Source organism: Ranitomeya imitator, chromosome 1, assembly GCF_032444005.1.
Source record: "Ranitomeya imitator isolate aRanImi1 chromosome 1, aRanImi1.pri, whole genome shotgun sequence".
NCBI lineage: Eukaryota > Metazoa > Chordata > Amphibia > Anura > Dendrobatidae > Ranitomeya > Ranitomeya imitator.
In genome coordinates this window covers 214,807,454-214,825,952 of record NC_091282.1, presented here as the reverse complement: position 1 = coordinate 214,825,952, position 18,499 = coordinate 214,807,454, and the positions used below count along the sequence as shown (strand labels likewise).

General features: G+C 48.4%; 1 protein-coding gene across 1 annotated transcript in view; it reads right to left on the bottom strand.

The window, feature by feature from the left end:
* The window catches only part of PHAX (phosphorylated adaptor for RNA export), a 64,650-nt gene that overhangs the window by 12,273 nt on the left and 33,878 nt on the right, over nucleotides 1-18,499 (bottom strand). The window contains exons 3-4 of the mRNA XM_069753864.1: nucleotides 13,392-13,512; nucleotides 11,936-12,019 (exon numbers count right to left, since the gene is read on the bottom strand). Coding sequence (XP_069609965.1) covers nucleotides 11,936-12,019; nucleotides 13,392-13,512 — 205 coding nt within the window. The remainder of the gene's footprint in view (nucleotides 1-11,935; nucleotides 12,020-13,391; nucleotides 13,513-18,499) is intronic.

Sequence of the window (18,499 nt, the reverse complement as noted above, 5' to 3'; positions counted from 1 at the left end):
AACTACACTTTTCTCAATCGCCCATGACAGCACTACCAGAGAGAATTACAGAGATCATTGCTTAGGGAGGGACCACAGCCTGCAGAACCCTTCTCCCGAAGGTTAGGTCAGACGAAGAGGCTAGGTCTAAGCGGTAGTGTCTGAAAAAGGTTGAAGGTGATGACCAGGTGGCCGCCTTACAGATCTGATCTAATGGTACCTCTGACCTTTCGGCCCAGGAGGTCGCCATAGCCCTTGTAGAATGTGCCTTCAGTCCTTGCGGAATGGCGTTCCCGGAGGAGGAGTACGCCAAAGCTATTGCGTCTGTGACCCATCGAGCTATAGTGCCCTTAGAAGCTTTGAGTCCTTTCCTGGGTCCCTGGAAGCAGATAAAAAGAGACCATTCCTTCCTATACTGCTGGGTGATTTTTATGTATTGGACCAGGCACCTTTTAACGTCTAGTGTATGGAATTTCTCTTCCTTCTTATTTTTAGGGTTTTGACAGAAAGAAGGAAGGATTATTTCTTGGGATCTATGGAATGTTGACGCAACTTTCGGTAGATAGGAAGGGTCTGTTTTTAATATAACTTTATCATCCAGAATTTGGGTAAAATGGAGGGTTTACAGACAGGGCTTGGAGATCACTTATCCTACGGGCCGAAGTCAGGGCTATTAGGAGGGCCGTTTTAAGAGAAAGAATTTTAAGGGGTACCGATTCTATGGGCTCAAACGGGGAGTCTGTTAAGGCTGACAGAACTAAGTTCAGATCCCAGGTTGGTAATCTACTTATAGTTAGCGGTTTAGACCTTGCGGCTGCTCTGATAAACCGTATAACCCAAGGGTTGGCTGCTATGTTCTCACAGTATAAAGCTCCTAGAGCTGCTATCTGTACCTTTAAGGTACTTACCGAAAGGCCTAAGTCTATGCCCTTCTGTAGAAATTCTAGTATTTCAGACACTGGAACACCATCTTGCAATTTTACCCCAGAGGAGGACAAAATTTTTTTCCATGTTTTACCGTATATTTTTGTGGTCACAGGTTTTCTACTTTTCATTAGTGTAGACACTAGTTTGTCAGAAAACCCTCTTTTCCTCAATAGTGACCTCTCAAAAGCCACGCTGTCAGATGGAGATTTTCTGATTGAGGGTGGAACACCGGTCCCTGAGACAGGAGGTCCGGAAGATCCGGAAGCACCCAGGGATCGGTGATTGATAACATCCTCAGCCATGAAAACCAGGCTCTCTTGGGCCAGAAGGGGGCTATCAAGATGAGTCTGGATTTGTCCTGCCTGATCTTTCTCAGAACTGCTGGAATGAGAATAGTAGGGGGAAATGCATATGTTAGGGTCTGTGTCCAGGGTATTGTGAATGCATCCACGGCCTGAGGATTCCCCCTGGGATCTAGGGAACAGAAAGTTTCCACTTTCTTGTTGTGCATATTGGCAAAGAGGTCTATTACAGGGATCCCCCATAGATCTGTAATTTTGTTGAATATGCCCTGATTTAGAGACCACTCCCCCTGCTTTAGTTGGGTACGACTCAAAGTCCGCTTTTTGGTTTTCCACCCCCTTTATATGTAGGGCTGATAGGGACAGGAAGTTGTTTTGTACCAGGCTGAAAATTTCGAAGGTGGTTTCCATTAATGATTGAGACCTGGTTCCCCCCTGGTGGTTTAAGTAAGCTACTACTACTTTGTTGTCCGAGAATACTCGGACATGATGGCCTTGCAGTTGGTCTAGGAAGTACAGTAGTGCATGATTCACGGCCCTCAACTCTTTTTGATTTGAGGAAGATCTGAGCTCTTGAATTATCCATATCCCCTGAGTGACTCTGTCGTCTAGGTGAGCCCCCCACCCTGTAGGACTTGCGTCTGTGGTAACTATCTGAGATGCCTCTATTACCCAGGGAATCCCTTTTGATAAGTTGTTGGGATTCAGCCACCAGCCCAGGGAATGAATAGTGGGTAAACTTAGAGTCATTCGATTTTCTAACCGTCCTCCTAGTATTTTTTGGTTCCTTAAAATATCCCACTGAAGTGTCCTTGTGTGGAGCTGTGCCCACTGAATCGCTGGGAGACAGGCAGAGAGGGATCCCAGTAATGACATTGCCTTTCTTAGAGTCATGGTAGGGTTTGCACGCGCTTGTGACACTAGGTGGATTATGTTTTGTTTTTTCTTGTCTGGTAGGTAACAAACCTGAGAACTTGAGTCCAGGATGAGACCCAAGAATTCTTGAACCTTGGTTGGTTCCAGTTTTGATTTTTGGAGGTTCACCAGCCAGCCCAATTTTGTTAAGGTGTCTATGACTCTGTCGCATTGTTGACGGCAGAGTTCGGCCGAGTTGCTCACAATCAGAAAATCGTCTAGATATGGAATAATCAAGACGTCTTCCTCTCTCAGATGTGCCATCATCTCCGCTATCAACTTTGTGAAGATGCGGGGAGCAATTGATATGCCAAAGGGAAGAGCCCTGTATTGGTATTCCCTGGTCTGTCCTTTTATGACTACTGCCAGTCTGAGGAATTTCTGAGAGGTCTTGTGGATGGGGACGTGATAATATGCGTCGCTGAGATCTAGAACTATCATAAAACAGTTGGGAAACAGATTTTTTTATCGTTGATTTTATTGACTCCATTTTGAATCTGTAGTTTTTTACACAGGTATTCAACTTCCGTAAGTTTATTATAGTTCAGAAGGTTCCGTCCGGTTTGGGAACCAGGAACAATGGAGAGTAGAATCCCTTCCCTCTCTCCAGAGGGGGGACTTCTTGGATGACAGCCTTGTTTACTAGTTTTACAATTTCTAGTTCTAGAGCTTCTTGTTGTTGAGATGATCTCAGCGGTGTTACCACATAATTCCGTGGGGGTAGGGATAAAAATTCTATGCGAAGCCCTTCTCCTATTAATTTCAATATCCAAGGGCTGGTCGAAATTTTCTCCCAGGCCGGGAGGAATTGAGTCAATCTCCCTCCCACCCTGGGGAAGACGTCACTTGGGGGGGGTTTTCTATCTCGAGGGGAGTTACCAAAGAGGAAACCTCTGTCTTTCCTTCTTCCGTCATCCCATCGGTTTTGCTCCTTCGGTGGTCTCCTTCTAAAAAATTTTCTGTTCCGAAAGGGCCGTTTATTATATGTTGGGGCCAGGATGGGAAAACCTTTCTTTTTATCACCTGCTTTTTGCAGGATGTCGTCCAAAGTCTCTCCAAAGAGGAATTTACCTTCACAGGGGATTGAACACAGTTTGTGTTTAGTTTGTAAATCCCCCGGCCAGCTTTTTAACCATAGGGTTCTACGTGCCGCATTTGAGAGAGCTGCTGATTTAGATGTTAATTTGATGGAGTCGGCCAAAGAGTCTGCCAAGAATGCCGCGGCTCCTCTAATCATAGGGATGGACTCTAAAATTTTATTCCTAGGGACCCCATCTCTAATCTGTTTCTCTAAGTTGTCGACCCAAATCATTAAGGAACGTGACGTACATGCCGCTGCTATAGTTGGCCTTAAGCATCCTCCGGCTGACTCCCAGGCCCCTTTAAGAAAGGTATCTGCTCTTTTGTCAAGAGGGTCTTTCAAGGTTCCCATATCCTCGAATGGTAATGCGAACTTTTTCGAGGCCTTAGCTACCGCAACGTCGAGTTTGGGGGCTTTATCGCACGAGACCGAAGCTTCTTCTTCAAAGGGGTATTTCCTTTTAATAGAGGGAACCGATGCATTTCTCCTCTCAGGTTTCTCCCACTCCTTCTTAATTAACGTTTGAATATTTTCATTAAGGGGAAACACCTTACGCTTTTTTTGGGAAAGACCACCAAACATAATGTCCTGTACCGTTTTATCAGGACGAGGATCTAACACCCCCATCGTCGATCTTACAGCCTTTACAAGGCCGTCAACCTCATCTAGGGGGAAGCAATGACGACCCCCACTTTCACTGTCTGAAGAGGAGAGGGATGAATCTTGCGTATCCGAGTTTTTACTCTCGGAGCTAGAAGAGTCGGAATTTCTATCAGGAACTGATTTCTTAGTAGATCTCCTGTCGCTTTTAAGGGAGTTAAACACCGTCTCAACCTCCGCTTTAATTACAGAGCGTAACTCAGAGGCGAAGTTCGGGGTCTCCTCACAGAGGACTCGCTCAATACAGGAGTCGCATAATTTCTTCTCCCAGGACTGTGGTAATGCTTTCTCACATAAGGGGCATGTTCTATTTTTCATCTTCCCCGTTCTCTTCCTTGCCTAGATAAGGGAGAAGGGGAACCCCAATTACAAAAAATGAGCTTTCACGAAGATCACTCACCAATCTGACGCAGCCACAGGTACCGGTTCTGGAGGAGGGGTAGGATCCTGAGGCGTATGATCCGTGGCCGGCCGCAGGTTTACCACACTGGAACTACATGGTGTGGAATGGCTACTGGATCGGGAACTTCGGTTACTTGCAGAAGTTCTCTTCCCCTGGGCATCTGGTTTCTGGCGCTGACGATGGCGCTGCTGCTGCTGCGGTGGCTGGAGCTGCTGATCGCTGTCTTCCATCTTGGAACAGCATGCAGCAAGGGTCTGTCAAGCGCACCTTCTTTTAAAGGGTGGCGCTTGGCCCCCTACCCCCGTGGCTGCACTGTTTGGGGGAAGCGCTTTTTTTTTTTTTTTCATTTCTAGCCACTGCGCATGCGCGCGCAGCTAGACGACCCGGAAATGATGGATTCCGGTTCCGGGGCAGCGCCATCTTGGTGTAGCCATTCACCTCACTGCCCCCGAACCGGAAGTCCCTCCACTACTTCCGGTGCGGCGCCATCTTGGATCCTGGCGTCCTGCGGCAGTGTGCTGGAGCGCTCCAACTCCTATCCGGAGTGGCGGCGGCGCTTCCCCCCGCTCACGCTTCCAGACCCCTCGGTCGAAGTCGTGGTGGCCTCGGATACCGGATCAGCCGTGGCAGGGGCCTCCCCGCCGCCAGAACTCGGACTGGCCGGTTCCGGATCTTCGCCAGGTTAGTCTTCCGGTCGTTCATGTACAGGTACCGTCCGAGAAGGTTCCCCGTCAGGGACAGGAAACCAAACTGATGCAGGGGAGAGGTACCGCCCTTTTATCCTGTAGGTTTCATGTCCCTGAAGGGCGGATCCCCTCTCTCTGGTAGTGCTGTCATGGGCGACTGAGAAAGGAGGAGTTAGGTCGGCCGGTGAGAAACTGCTGCCTGCAGTATCCTCCTACCCAGGCTCGCGTCCGCGGAAGCCTGAGTATGCACCCCGTAGAATTTAACAAAGGTGTGCATGGATGACCAAGTAGCGGCCTTGCAAACCTGCGAGGCCGAAGCTTGGTGACAAACTGCCCAGGAAGCTCCCACTGCCCGGGTAGAGCGAGCCCTCACCCCCGAAGGAGGCTGTTTGTCCTGGGCACGGTATGCCTCCAGAACCGCCGAACAGATCCAACGAGCAATCATGGACTTGGAGGCGGGAAGTCCCTTTCGACGCCCATCTTAGACGACGAACAGAGGATCGGCCTGACGAAAAGAGGCAGTTCTGGCGAGGTAAATCCGGATAGCCCTGACCACATCCAACTTGTGAAGCGATTTCTCCAAGGGATGAACCGGGGAAGGGCAAAAGGAAGGGAGGACAATGTCCTCGTTGATGTGAAAGGATGAGACTACCTTCGGTAAGAAGGAAGGAACCGGACGAAGAACCACCTTGTCCTGATGCAGGACTAGAAAGGGAGAACGACAGGATAATGCCGCCAGCTCTGACACCCTTCTGATGGAGGTGATGGCGACCAAAAAGGCTACCTTCCAGGATAGAAGCGAGAAGGAAACGTCCTGAAGCGGTTCAAAGGGCGCCCGCTGGAGGGCGTCTAAGACGAGATTGAGATCCCAAGGGTTGACAGGAGAACGGTAAGGGGGAGCTATATGAGCAACCCCCTGGATGAAGGTCCTCACCTGAGGTAGAGAAGCTAGGTCTCTTTGAAAAAGAATGGATAGAGCAGAAATCTGACCCTTCAAGGTGCTAAGGGAAAGACCCGCATCTAGACCCGTTTGAAGGAAGCTGAGAAGGGAAGGAAGGGAAAAGGTCATAGGAAACAGATTGCTTTCCTGGCACCACCGGAAAAAGGCCTTCCAACATCTGAGGAAGCCGGTTTCCTCGCCCTTATCATAGTCTGGATGACGCTATGCGAAAAACCCGCGTTCTTCAGGACCGCGGCCTCAACGGCCATACCGTTAAATTCAGAGACCGAGAATTCGGGTGGGAGAGAGGCCCCTGGCGAAAGAAGGTCCTGAAGATCCGGAAGCCTCCACGGAACGTCCGATAGCATGTTCGCCAGTTCCGCGTACCAGGCCCTGCGAGGCCAATCTGGCGCTACCAAGAGTACGGGGACTCCTTCTGTCTTGATCTTTTCTACTACCCTTGGGATCAAGGGGAGAGGCGGGGATAGGGCATCCGGAACTGGACCCATGAAATCACGAGAGCGTCGCATCCGACGGCCCTCGGATCCCGAGATCTGGAGACGTACTGGGGAACCTTGTGGTTTGCCCGGGAGGCCATCAAGTCTACGTCTGGAACGCCCCACCGCTGGCAAATCTGGCTGAAGATTGCGGGAAGAAGAGACCACTCGCCCGCAACGATGCCCTGGCGACTTAGAAAGTCGGCCTCCAATTGTCCACCCCTGGAATGTGGACGGCTGACAGAGAGGGGACTTCCGTCATGACTGCTGCGAGTCCCTCCCTGGTGGTTTATGTATGCCACGGCCGTGGCGTTGTCCAACTGAATGCGGACCGGCTTTCCAGAGAGGAGGGGCTCCCAGCGGATGAGGGCTAGGAAGATGGCTCTGATTTCCAAAAGGTTGATAGGGAGGCGCGCCTCCCGAGCCGTCCAGCGGCCTTGGGCTGTGAGGTGGAGAAAGACCGCGCCCCAACCCTGGAGACTGGCGTCGGTGGTAATCACCTGCCAGTGGGGAGGGAGGAATGACCTCCCGCGCAGAATGGAGGTGGACAGCGTCCACCAAGAGAGGGACTGCCTCACCTTGTAAGAGAGGCGAAAAGGACGGTCCAGGGAAAATGGATTCCTGTCCCAGGCAGATAGAAGGGCCAGCTGGAGGGGACGAGAGTGGAACTGGGCATAGGGGATCGCCTCGATAGAAGCGACCATTTCCCCCAGAACCCTCATAGCGAGGCGGAGAGACGGAGGATTCGGGCCCTTTAGTGCTTTGACACCCCGACGAAGAGAAAGGAACTTCCCCTTGGGGAGGTAGACCTGAGCCTGAGAGGTGTCGAATTCCATGCCCAGGAACTCCAGACGCTGGGTTGGAATCAAGGAAGACTTCTGGTAGTTGATTAACTAGCCGAGGCGAACTAGCGAGTCCAGAGTAAGCTGGAGGCTCTGGCTGCAATCCCGATGAGACGAGCCCTTGATCAAGAGGTCGTCGAGGTATGGGATTACTAGGATCCCCTTTGAGCGCAGAATGGCCATGACAGCTGCCATGACCTTCGTGAAGACCCTGGGAGCAGACGCCAGCCCGAAAGGGAGGGCCGTGAACTGGTAATGATGCTCGTGGATCGCGAACCGGAGGAACCTCTGATGCTGTACGCAAATCGGAACGTGAAGGTACGCATCCCGAATGTCCACTGAGCACAGAAACTCTCCCGGCTCCATGGACGCGATGACTGAGCGCAGAGATTCCATTTTGAAGTGCCGAATCCGAAGATGGCGGTTCAATCGCTTGAGATCCAAAATCGGACGTAGAGAGCCGTCCTTTTTTGGAACCACAAACAGGTTTGAGTAAAAACCCGAAAATCGTTCGCAAGAAGGCACAGGTACTACGACTCCTGAGGTGAGGAGTGACTCGACGGCCTGGAGAAGCCCTTGGAGATGAGAGGGCTGTATGGGAGGACGAGAGAGCATGAAACGGCTTCCTGGGGGCAAAGAAAATTCTATTTTGTAGCCTGACGTGACGATCTCCCTGACCCAGGCGTCGTCGACTACTGAAAGCCAAACTTCTGAGAACAGAAGAAGGCGGCCTCCCACCCTGGAAGGAGTTCCAGGTGGGGGCGACCCGTCATTTATTAGAAAACCTGTGGCCCCGAGATCCTGATTGTTTTGCGGGGTGGCTCTTCAACGTGGTGGAGGCCTGAAAGAAGGTTTTCTTCTGTCCCCTTGTGACGAGGAACGGTCCTGGGTGGGATTTCCAGAAGAGGCAAAGGACCGAAAGGTACGAAAAGACTGAGGGCCCCTCCTGTTGAAGGGACGTTTCGGCTTGGACTGGGGTAAAGAGGTGCTCTTACCACCCGTAGCGTCCGAAATCAGTTGATCTAGTTGTGTGCCAAAGAGTCTGGAACACTGGAAAGGTAGACCAGTGAGCGATTTCTTAGAAGCGGGGTCAGCGTTCCACGCCTTCAGCCAAAGAATCCGGCGAATGGCGACAATATTGCCGTTAGCCCTGGTAGAGCAGGCCGCTGCATCAAGGGAGGCATTCATGAGGTATTTTCCTGCCAGCGAAATCTGATCCGCTAATTCGGACAGTTCCTCAGCAGGAGAAGAAGCTAAAATGCCCCTGCGCAGGGTCTTGGCCCAGGCTGACACAGCCTTGGCTACCCATGACGAGGCGAAACTAGGGCAAAGGGAGGCTCCAGAAGCCTCAAATGCTGATTTTGCTAGTGCCTCGATCTGTCTGTCCGTGGGGTCCTTAAGGGAAGCCACGTCCGGGATAGACAGAACTGTCTGAAAGGATAGCCTGGACACCGGTGGGTCGACCTTAGGAGACTCGGACCATTTGGAGACAAGGTCAGAGTGAAAAGGGTATAATACGTCAAGCCGTTTCCTGCCAGGGAAACGCTTGCCAGGGTTTTCCCAGTGTGTAGAGGTAGTGTTGTCAAACTCCCTGTTATTAGGAAAAACCCTAGGGGAACGTTTAATCTGTTTAAACGCAACGGAGACGTCCTGAGAGCTCGCTTCATCCTCCTTAAGATTAAGCGTCTGAATGATAGCCGAAATAAGGCTATCAACCAGGGTCTGAATGATAGCCGAAATAAGGCTATCAACCATCTCCTGTGTTCCGGAAGTCTGATCTGCATCAGAGTCAGATTCCGACTGAGAGGTTACGACAGACCCGACGTCCGCCTGCGAGGAGGGGGAACAGGCAGATAGGGGAATCCCGTCCAGGGAACTGGACGAGGATCTAGATAAGGTCCGTTTTCTGTCTCTTTTGTCCGGTCTGCCTCTGTGAGGGTCCAGGACAGGTGCGAGCGAATCGCCGTGTGAAGCGTTCGTGGCACTGGTGGCATTAGAGGGAAGCGGGATACGTTCAAGTGCCTGGACCAGGGACTGAGACACCTTAGTCAGGTCAGACACTGATTGAGACATAGCAACAGCCCAGTCCGGGGGAGGGGGGGTGCACTCATCCCGGGACCTAGGAGCTTCCTGAGGGGCGGACATGATGGGAGGAACGCAGGACGGGCAGAAGGGTGAAGGCTGACCTGAGGCCCACTTTTTCTTACAGTGAGCGCAGGCGTAATGGATGGCCGAGGGGGCAAAGGCCGGGGTGGGGTCGGACATAGGTGGATATTACCTTGTCCACGGAGAAATACTGCCAGGTGGAGTACTAGTAGCGCTGAGCCTGCTGACGGACAGCAACAGAGGTAGCCGCAGGTGCCTGTGTTCCCAGAGAAAATCCTGTGTCCCACACGGTGAGCAGACGCTGACAGGGAGCAGGAAGCAGGAGAAAAGAGCGCGGGGACAGTGTGACGCCGTGGGCGTGCACAGACACTGGAGGGGAGATAGAAAGGAACGCCCCCTAAGACGCTGAGAACGTCCCGGCCGCAATACCGCCGGCTGCCACAAGAGGGTACTCAAGCGCCAAAAAGAAAGAAAAAGACCGGGAGTCAGGGAGAAATGGCGGGCGCGTTTGAATACAGAGGGGGAAAAAGATGCCAGCGTTTCTGCTCCCCTTCCTGCGGCTATAGCGCGTCCCAGCGCTGAGAATGCGGCCCTCTCCCTCCTCGGTCCCCCTATCAGAAGGAAGGTGGTAAGAGTCGATCACTGCTGGGCAGGTGGTGGAGGGGAGGGGAGGGGAGGGAGGGGGAAGGGGGTTTGTTGATTGAAGATCCCCTACCTGAAGATGAGGAAACATCAGGATCCCTGGTGGAGTAGAGGGTCCTGGAAGAAGTCCTCCTTCCCGCGCCACGAACTCCGGCGCAGAAGACGGCGTCGACCCCTAACTAGGGGGAGAGGGTCACTGGAAGTGACCGCCGTCTTCCTCTCAGCCCACTCCGAGGAGATGGATGAGGAGGGGAAAACGGGCAGGACTGGCCACCGAGAAGAAGGTCACCCTGAACACCCGAATGGGTGACAGGGGACAAGTCCTGCCCAGCGGGTCCGAGAGGGTGCGATGTGGGTGATACCACACTGCTCTCTCGGTCGCTCAAAGTGGGGAAAACAGGGTGAGAAAAACTGCACCCTGTTACCCTGAAGGAAAATATCTGAAAAAGAAAGGGGAAATGATTAATAACAAACAACAAATCCCTGTAAAAGAAATGCGGATCTGGTGTTAGATCCAGGTCCGCCTCCTACAGACACTAAAGCAAAAACTGAGTTGCCTGGTGCCTGTCGGAGGGTGTATACTGCCGGGGAGGAGATACTTCTTTATTTGCATACTGTCAGCCTCCTAGTGACAGCAGCATACACCCATGGTTACCTGTGTCCCCCATGGTTACCTGTGTCCCCCAATGAGGCGAGAAAGAAATTAATTTCTCTTTAATAGCGTGCAAAGTTGCGGCCGGGTGATCATGTGTGGCTGCTACATAAGTGAATATTTACTGCCCTCCACTCCCATGGGCGTGGAGGTCTGTAGCAGGCACATGTGATCGCCCGACAGCTGCAGGAAGCTGGCGGCTGCTGCTACTGTGCCCGCTGCTAAAGAGTTATGAATACTCTTTGCTCTCCACGCACATAGTCCCGGTGTGGAGAGCAGCGAGTATTCCGGCAGCTGTCCTCTGCTTGTAAGCAGCACATGACCTTACTGCCATGTACTGCTTACAAGCATATATCAGCTGCTGGCATCAGAACATGACACTGCGAGGGCACGTTGGGAATGTAAGCAAGATGGGGACGAGGGGGCCTCGCACACCAAGATAGGGATGAGGGGGGCCATGCATACCAGGCTTATACTCAACTCCATAAGTTTTCCAAGTTTTTTGTGGTAAAATTAGGTGACTTGTCTTATTCGGGTCCGCTTATATTCGAGTATATAAGTTAATTGGTTTTTCTAATATGGTTAAATTAAAGGCTCTACTCTTCCTTTTCTAATCTAACTGCTTTATTGTATTTTTTACATATTTATGTTCCAATGACAATTAGTTTGAGAATAACCAGTGCACGCTGGGATAATTAGAAGTGATGAGGTGGCAACAGAACAAGCTGTCAGTGCGCACTGTAAAGAGATAATCCGGCAAGCGGAGACTAGCTCCGCACCCGAAACAGACATCACTTGGACAGGGCTGGTCTCTGCACGCCACTTTCTCGCTTTACAATGCGCACAGACAGTGCGCTCTGTTGCCAGCTTATCGATTCTAATAAGAGTCAGCAAGGGAGAACACTGTCACAGTGCATGGAGTAGAATATTGTAAGGATGCTCGTACTGAGCATACATCAGAATTGACTACCCATGCATGCTCTGTACAGTACTGACTAACCCAGCTCCGGAAATGGAGGTCACTGATGATGCTTCGTTTCAGTGTCGGGGACAGAGGCTGTGGCAGTGGAAAAACATGACCAGTTGATAACTTCTGCACCCACTTGTGTATAATAGATTTTGAAGATTAATATTATTTTTACCTTATGATGAATGCCGTAGCAACTAAATTCATAATCCAATGCTATGAGTCTCAACCAAGCTAAAATTATTTTTTTCTGTTTTCAGTGCATTATGATGGGGAAAAGCAACAACTAGTTATAAATTCTATGGCTTCCACCACCACTATATTCATAGCACGTACCTTCACTTGATCAGACGTAATACTTGGCGTGCTTTTCAGGAGATTTAAATAAACACCTCCGGGAGTCCTCCTCCTGGTTCCATTCTGCAAGTCAAACAATTGAATTTAGAAGGAAATGTAGATACAAAAGTTGGCGCGCGCTGCTTGTCCATGCAGCAGATATGGATATCTATACCAGAAAGATGTGAAAAATAACATGCTGTTTGCCTGCACCAAGTTATCACCTTCTACTAGTGATGGCTTCAAGAAGCCAATATGTTATATTATATTCACCTGTTTGATGGGTGAAAAAGACCACAGGAGTCTGTTATGGCTAAAGTTAGGGTAGAACTTTTCTTCAACTTAGTAAAAGCTCACATTCAGAAAATAAACTTTGGTTTTTGTTCAGGTGAATACAAGTTCCAATCGTACTGTCATAACTGCTAGTGCCACATTTACCTCTTGTACATAAATGGACCTTCAGAATTACTTGCAGGGCTGTACATCTATGTTTATTATGCTCATTCAGGGTGATGTGGAGAGCTCGTTGCTATAAAGAAGTACTAGGAAGTCAAAACTTTGGAACAACCTGATGAGTTTAGCTGGAGTGTATACAAGCCTCTAAAGCTGGAGTTTAAACAGATTTATGATGAAACTATACTGAAAAAATCAAACATACCGTTGGGTATTACAAAAGTATTAGTAGAGGAAAGCTCAGAGTGTGATGTCCTAAGTTTATGTTGTGAGGTTATGTCCTAAGTTTAGGGTAGAATCGGGTATGTAACCAGTAACAGATTCAACAATGCTCGTTGGTATACTAAGAAATGTGAAATCCATTTTAATATCTTCCTACAAGGAATGGAAATAAATTTAACCCCTTCACGACCTTGCCCTTTTCCATTTTTCGCTACCCTCCTTCCCAGAGCCGTAACTTTTTTATTTTTCCGTCAATATGGCCATGAGGGGGCTTGTTTTTTGCGGGACAAGTTGCACTTTTCAACTACATCATTGGTTTTAGCATGTCGTGTAATAGAAAACAGGAAAAAAAATTCAAGTGCGGTGAAATTGCAAAAAAATGTGCAATCCCACACTTGTTTTTTGTTTGGCTTTTTTGCTAGGTTCACTAAATGTTAAAACTGACCTGCCATTTTGATTCTCCAGGTTATTACGAGTTCATAGACACCAAACATGTCTAGGTTACGTTTTATCTAAGTGGTAAAAAAAATTCCATACTTTGCCAAAACCAGGAGAGGAACAAGTAGAGGAAAAGTATAATAGAAACATATGCACCACTTCTGCATCTATCACCCACTCCTGGTTTTGGCTTACAAATACTGATGTAAAATACTGACCAAATACTGCTAGTGTGACAGCAGCCTAATAGTATGGCGGAGGTCAGGAAGGGGGAAGCACAGAAAACACTTGACTTGAAAGGCCCCGAGAACATGAAGACATTAGCTGAAAATAAAATACTTACCAGGATAAAAAGTCCACCGTTTTGTTCCACATCTGCCGTTTCCATAAGTAGCTCTATTGCCTTCTTTGTGCCAATAGTTTTTACAACTCGCTCAATCAGATCTTTCTTTGGCTCTTGGAGTCTACACAAGATTGAGAAACACAACAAATCAAAATGGTCCTATTTAGTCCCGTAAAAAATATAGGATTGCTAGGTGCTTAGGCAACTAAAAAACCTTAAACAGTTTACCCAACTTTTAGAAATGAATTTAGCAGTCCCTTTATATTGGATTTTATCCCATGGCTGTGATATTTAAAAAAAAAAAAATAAATTCTGCCCAAACCCATAAAAGTTTACAATAAAAATTCTACACTCTAGTATCGCGGCAAGCAAAATAACACTGAGGTCTCAACTTATAATGGTCAGTTTACAGTGGACTGCTTACTTGGAAAATTGCTCTAGGTGGAGACAAGAAACGGAAGTACCATAGTTAAAATCTAGAGAGGAAACAGAGACAACGTCAGCACATCCAGGGCAGGATTCTCAATGCACGGAACCTTGCAGTGCATCAAAGGGAAATTAGCAGAAGAAGAAAGAAAAAACAGCAAAGGGAAGAGTTCCATAAAAACTTCAAGTTTTATTGAAAAAAAAAAAAAATTACAAATTCCATAAAAACCTGTATGAGCAATGAATAAGGACTACATCTGAAACTTGTCTGCAGTGGTTCATTACCATAGAGAATTTTATTGATTTGTAGATTTTTTTTTAATAAAACTTGGAAGTTTTTATGGGTCTCCTCCCATTGCTGGACTTCTACTTCAAGATCAGAAAGTGTGGAAAGACTACTGCATGCTGAAGGGTAGATCTCGAGCAGCACGGTGGCTCAGTAATTCACATGGTTTCTTTGCAGCACTGAGGTCCTGGATTCAAATCTCACCAAGGACAACATCTGCAAGGAATCTGCATGTTCTCCCAGTATTTGCATGGGTTTACTCTCACATTACTCCAAAAACATTGTGATGGTGTGATATGCTATATGGGTATCATTTTTCTGTATATTTCTATTTTACTTGTTTTCATGGTGTTCTCTTGTAGGGTGAGTTGTTTGCTAATTGATGAATGGCTGTTGCTGCCATCTGATATCAGCCCCCACAGTATTGTTTGCTAATATGCTAATGACATATTGACCTAGCTTGTTGAAACAATGAGCCCCTGTGACCTTCCCCTCCTGACCTGTGAATGAGGAGAGGGACTTGTATATTATCAGGGAGGTGAGACAGAGTAGTCCAGTGTGGAATGATGATGTGTTCACAGCATCTCAGAGAGAGAGTATATGGACTATGCTATCCTCTCCGTCTGCTGGATTGTTGGACTTTTATCCTGTTACTGAACTGCATTCGTGTTCTGGACTATTTTATCCTTTGTGTGGTGGTTCATATATGGACCTTTCATATTTTTGCCTAAATAAAGGTCATGGAAATGTTTACTATACTCTAGCTCTGTTGATTGTGTAGTACCGGAGAAGGACTCTGTGACAACTGGTGACAAGCAGTGGGAGCAACAGAGCGTAACCTAATGGAGAACCACCTACAGAGTACAGAAATTGGACTGTATCCAGTTTACAGGAGAGAGCCAGAGACCTGGGCCTGAACAACCAGGGACTGACTAAAGAGGCCTTAATTGACCTACTGGTGGGTGCCAGCCCGGCCACCTCCTCCCATATGTCTGAAGGACGAGCACTGGAGACGAGGACCCCACCCCAAAAAGCCAGTGGGTGGTGTGGTACGAAGAAGAGATGGCGGTTCTGGGCCCAGGCGTCTCTCAGGAGTACAAGGAGGAGGCTGCCCGCCGGGCACAGCGGAGACAAGAAGCAATGGAGCTTGAAAGAGGGAGTAATGCAATGTGGAATGTAAACCCAACGATCCGGGAGCCTGTACGGATCACCCGGACAGTGTTTAAGCCATTTGATGAGGCTTCTGGAGATGTGGAGGGGTTCTTCAAGGACTTTGAGCAGCAGTGTCCTGTGATGGAGGTGCCCCACTCTGGCTAGATGCGTTTGCTAGTGGGACTCCTGAACGGTAGCCTGGCGGAGGCTTACCGAACCATTGACTCACAGCGGAATCGGGATTATAACATTGTAAAGCAGACTATCCTGGATTACCATGCTATCACCCCAGACTCGTATAGGGCCAAGTTCCGAGACATCCTGCACTACGGGGGGAAACGATTAGGATGTATGCACATAAGATTTCCCAGGCATGTAGGAGATGGCTGGAAGCAGAAAACTCCTTTACTGTGGAAGATGCTATACAGGCGTTCATTATAGAACAATTTCTTGCCAAGTGCCAAGCAGAGGTACGGGAATGGGTCCGGGAGCGCACGCTGTGCACCGTGGATAGAGCTGCAGCCCGGGCTGATGAAGCCCTTACTATCCGACCGCAATGGAAGAGGCTTCTGCACAATGAACCACAGGCTGCTCCTGCACCCCGTCCCCCTCCGATTATATCTGTCCTTCCACCTAGTTGCAAGCCGATGACAAATCACACCTCACAATCCTGGGCCTTAACAATTCCGACCATGACCTGGGGGTATTACAGAGAGGAGATGTTATGGGTGTGGGCAACCTGGACATTTGCAGTCTGGCTGTCCCTCCAGGATTCGGAGGGAGCCCCACCTCGTCCAGTACATCTTGTGCACTCCATACCGCCTGAGGAAGCGCTACCACCACCCCCACCAGAGGGGGGAGAGGTTGTGATGGTGTGATATGCTATGCGAGTATCATTTTTCTGTATATTTCTATTTTACTTGTTTTCATGGTGTTCTCTTGTAGGGTGAGTTGTTTGCTAATTGATGAATGGCTGTTGCTGCCATCTGATATCAGCCCCCACAGTATTGTTTGTTAATATGCTAATGACATACTGACCTAGCTTGTTGAAACAATGAGCCCCTGTGACCTTCCCCCCTCCTGACCTGTGAATGAGGAGAAAGACTTGTAAATATCAGGGAGGTGAGACACAGAACAGTCCAGTGTGGAATGATGATGTGTTCACAGCATCTCAGAGAGAAAGAAGAGTATATGGACTATGCCATCCTCTGTCTGCTGGATTGTTGGACTTTTATCCTGTTACTGAACTGCATTCGTGTTCTGGACTATTTTATCCTTTGTGTGATGGATCGTGTATGGACCTTTTCGTATTTTTGTCTAAATAAAGGTCATGGAATTGTTTAATATACTCTAGCTCTGTTGATTGTGTGGTGCCGGAGAAGGACTCCGTGACAGACATACTGATAGGAAATATAGATTGTGAGTCCCAATGGGGACAGTGATGATAATGTATGTAACGTGATGTGAAATTAATGGCACTACAAGCAAAATAATAAGCATAATAAAATAACCGTTTACGAGGGGAACAATTTCACACTTGGTGAGAGTTAGTATTCTAAATAATAGGACCTGTGCTCAATACTCACTGGGGAAATACTGATTCTTATTAAAAAGATGGCTGCATATGGAATGTTACAGCCAATGCTCCATTGGAGAAAGTACGCAAATTAGTCCTTTTGCAGTACAAGAGACTCTTTTACACAGTAACAACCTCAGAGAAGTAGGATTCCTTTAAGTCAAGACTTGTCCATTTAAGGAGACTTGTAACATGACCAGGGATACATGCCAAGTCAGATTACCTTTGTGAAGAGGTGTGCTGCCAATTGTAACATAAACAGTGTTAGGTTGAGTGGACACACAGAAATCACCTAAAATCTACATGTGTTCTGTAAATGCTCTGCGTGTGTGTGTGTGTGTGTGCGTGTGTGTGTGTGGGGGGGGGGGGGGGGGGGTTGGGGTGGACTATAGCTTGGAGGACTTTTCTCCCGGAGGCCAAGTCTTTGACAGGCATCATGTCTAGCCTGTAATGCTTGGAAAAAGTATGGACTGAGGACCAGGTAGCAGCTCTGCATATCTGCTTGATGGAAGTACTGGCTTTCTTGGCCCAGGAGAAAGACATTGCTCTAGTAGAGTGAGCCGTAAATTTCTCTGGTGGTAGAAGGTCCTGGATGTGATACGTCTCAGAAATTGCTCTCTTGATCCAGTTGGCGATTGTGGATCTGAAGTTTTCTTCCCCATATTCTGTCTTCGAAGGTGAACAAACAGGTTTTGGTCCTTCCTTTTTCCATCTCCTTTAGATAGTGGAGCACCGTTCTCCAAACGACCAGAGTGTGGAACTTTTCATAGTTCTTCCTTCTATCAAGGCCCATGAAATATCTCCTGGGACCTGTGTAATTTTGAGACCACTTTAGGAAGGAATGACGGGTCCAGTTGCAGAATAAGTCGGTCCTGTAAGATTCTCATGTAGGGTTCGTTGATTGAAAGCACCTGTAACTCACCCACTCTCCTGGCACTAGTTATTGCCTTCAGGAAGGCTGTCTTCCAGGAGAGTTGGTCTGTCTATAGATGACAAGGGCTCAAAGGGTGGTAGTGTGAGCCCTTTTAGGACAACATTGAGATCCAAGGAAGGTACTAAATTTGTAGCTCTTGGACAAACGTGAAATGCTGCTGTCATAAATCTTTTGATCCATCGGTGGTCAGCTAACGTCTGGTCAAAGTAAGAATTTAGAGACGTCACCTGGACTTGGAGTGTACTAGGTCCGAGACCCCTTTTCTAGTCCTTCTTGCTGAAAAACCAGGATCCGTGCCATGTTTGGTTGGTGCAGGTCAGGCTGTTTGGGTCCACTCCATGAGATGAAGGTCTTCCATATCTTCTGGTATATAGAATTTGCTACTGCTTTTCTGTAGCGTCACAATGAACCTTTCTGACAATCCTCTGGTCTTCAGGATTGTGAACTCAGAAGCCAGGCAACTTTTGGGATCCGGACGGAAGATTTGTCCCTGGTGGAAGTTTCTGACTGGGGGTAGTGCTACCGGTCCCTCTATACTCAAGTTGGACAGAGTACCAGACCAGCTTCTTTTGGGCCAGAATGGTGCTACCAGGATTATCTTGACCCTTTCTAATCTTATTTTCTCTAGACCTCTTGGTAGGATTGGTATTGGAGGGAAGGCATACACCAGTCTGAATTTCCATGGGTGGGCTAAAGCATCTACGCCCAAGCAAGGATCAGCTGGATTTATTGAA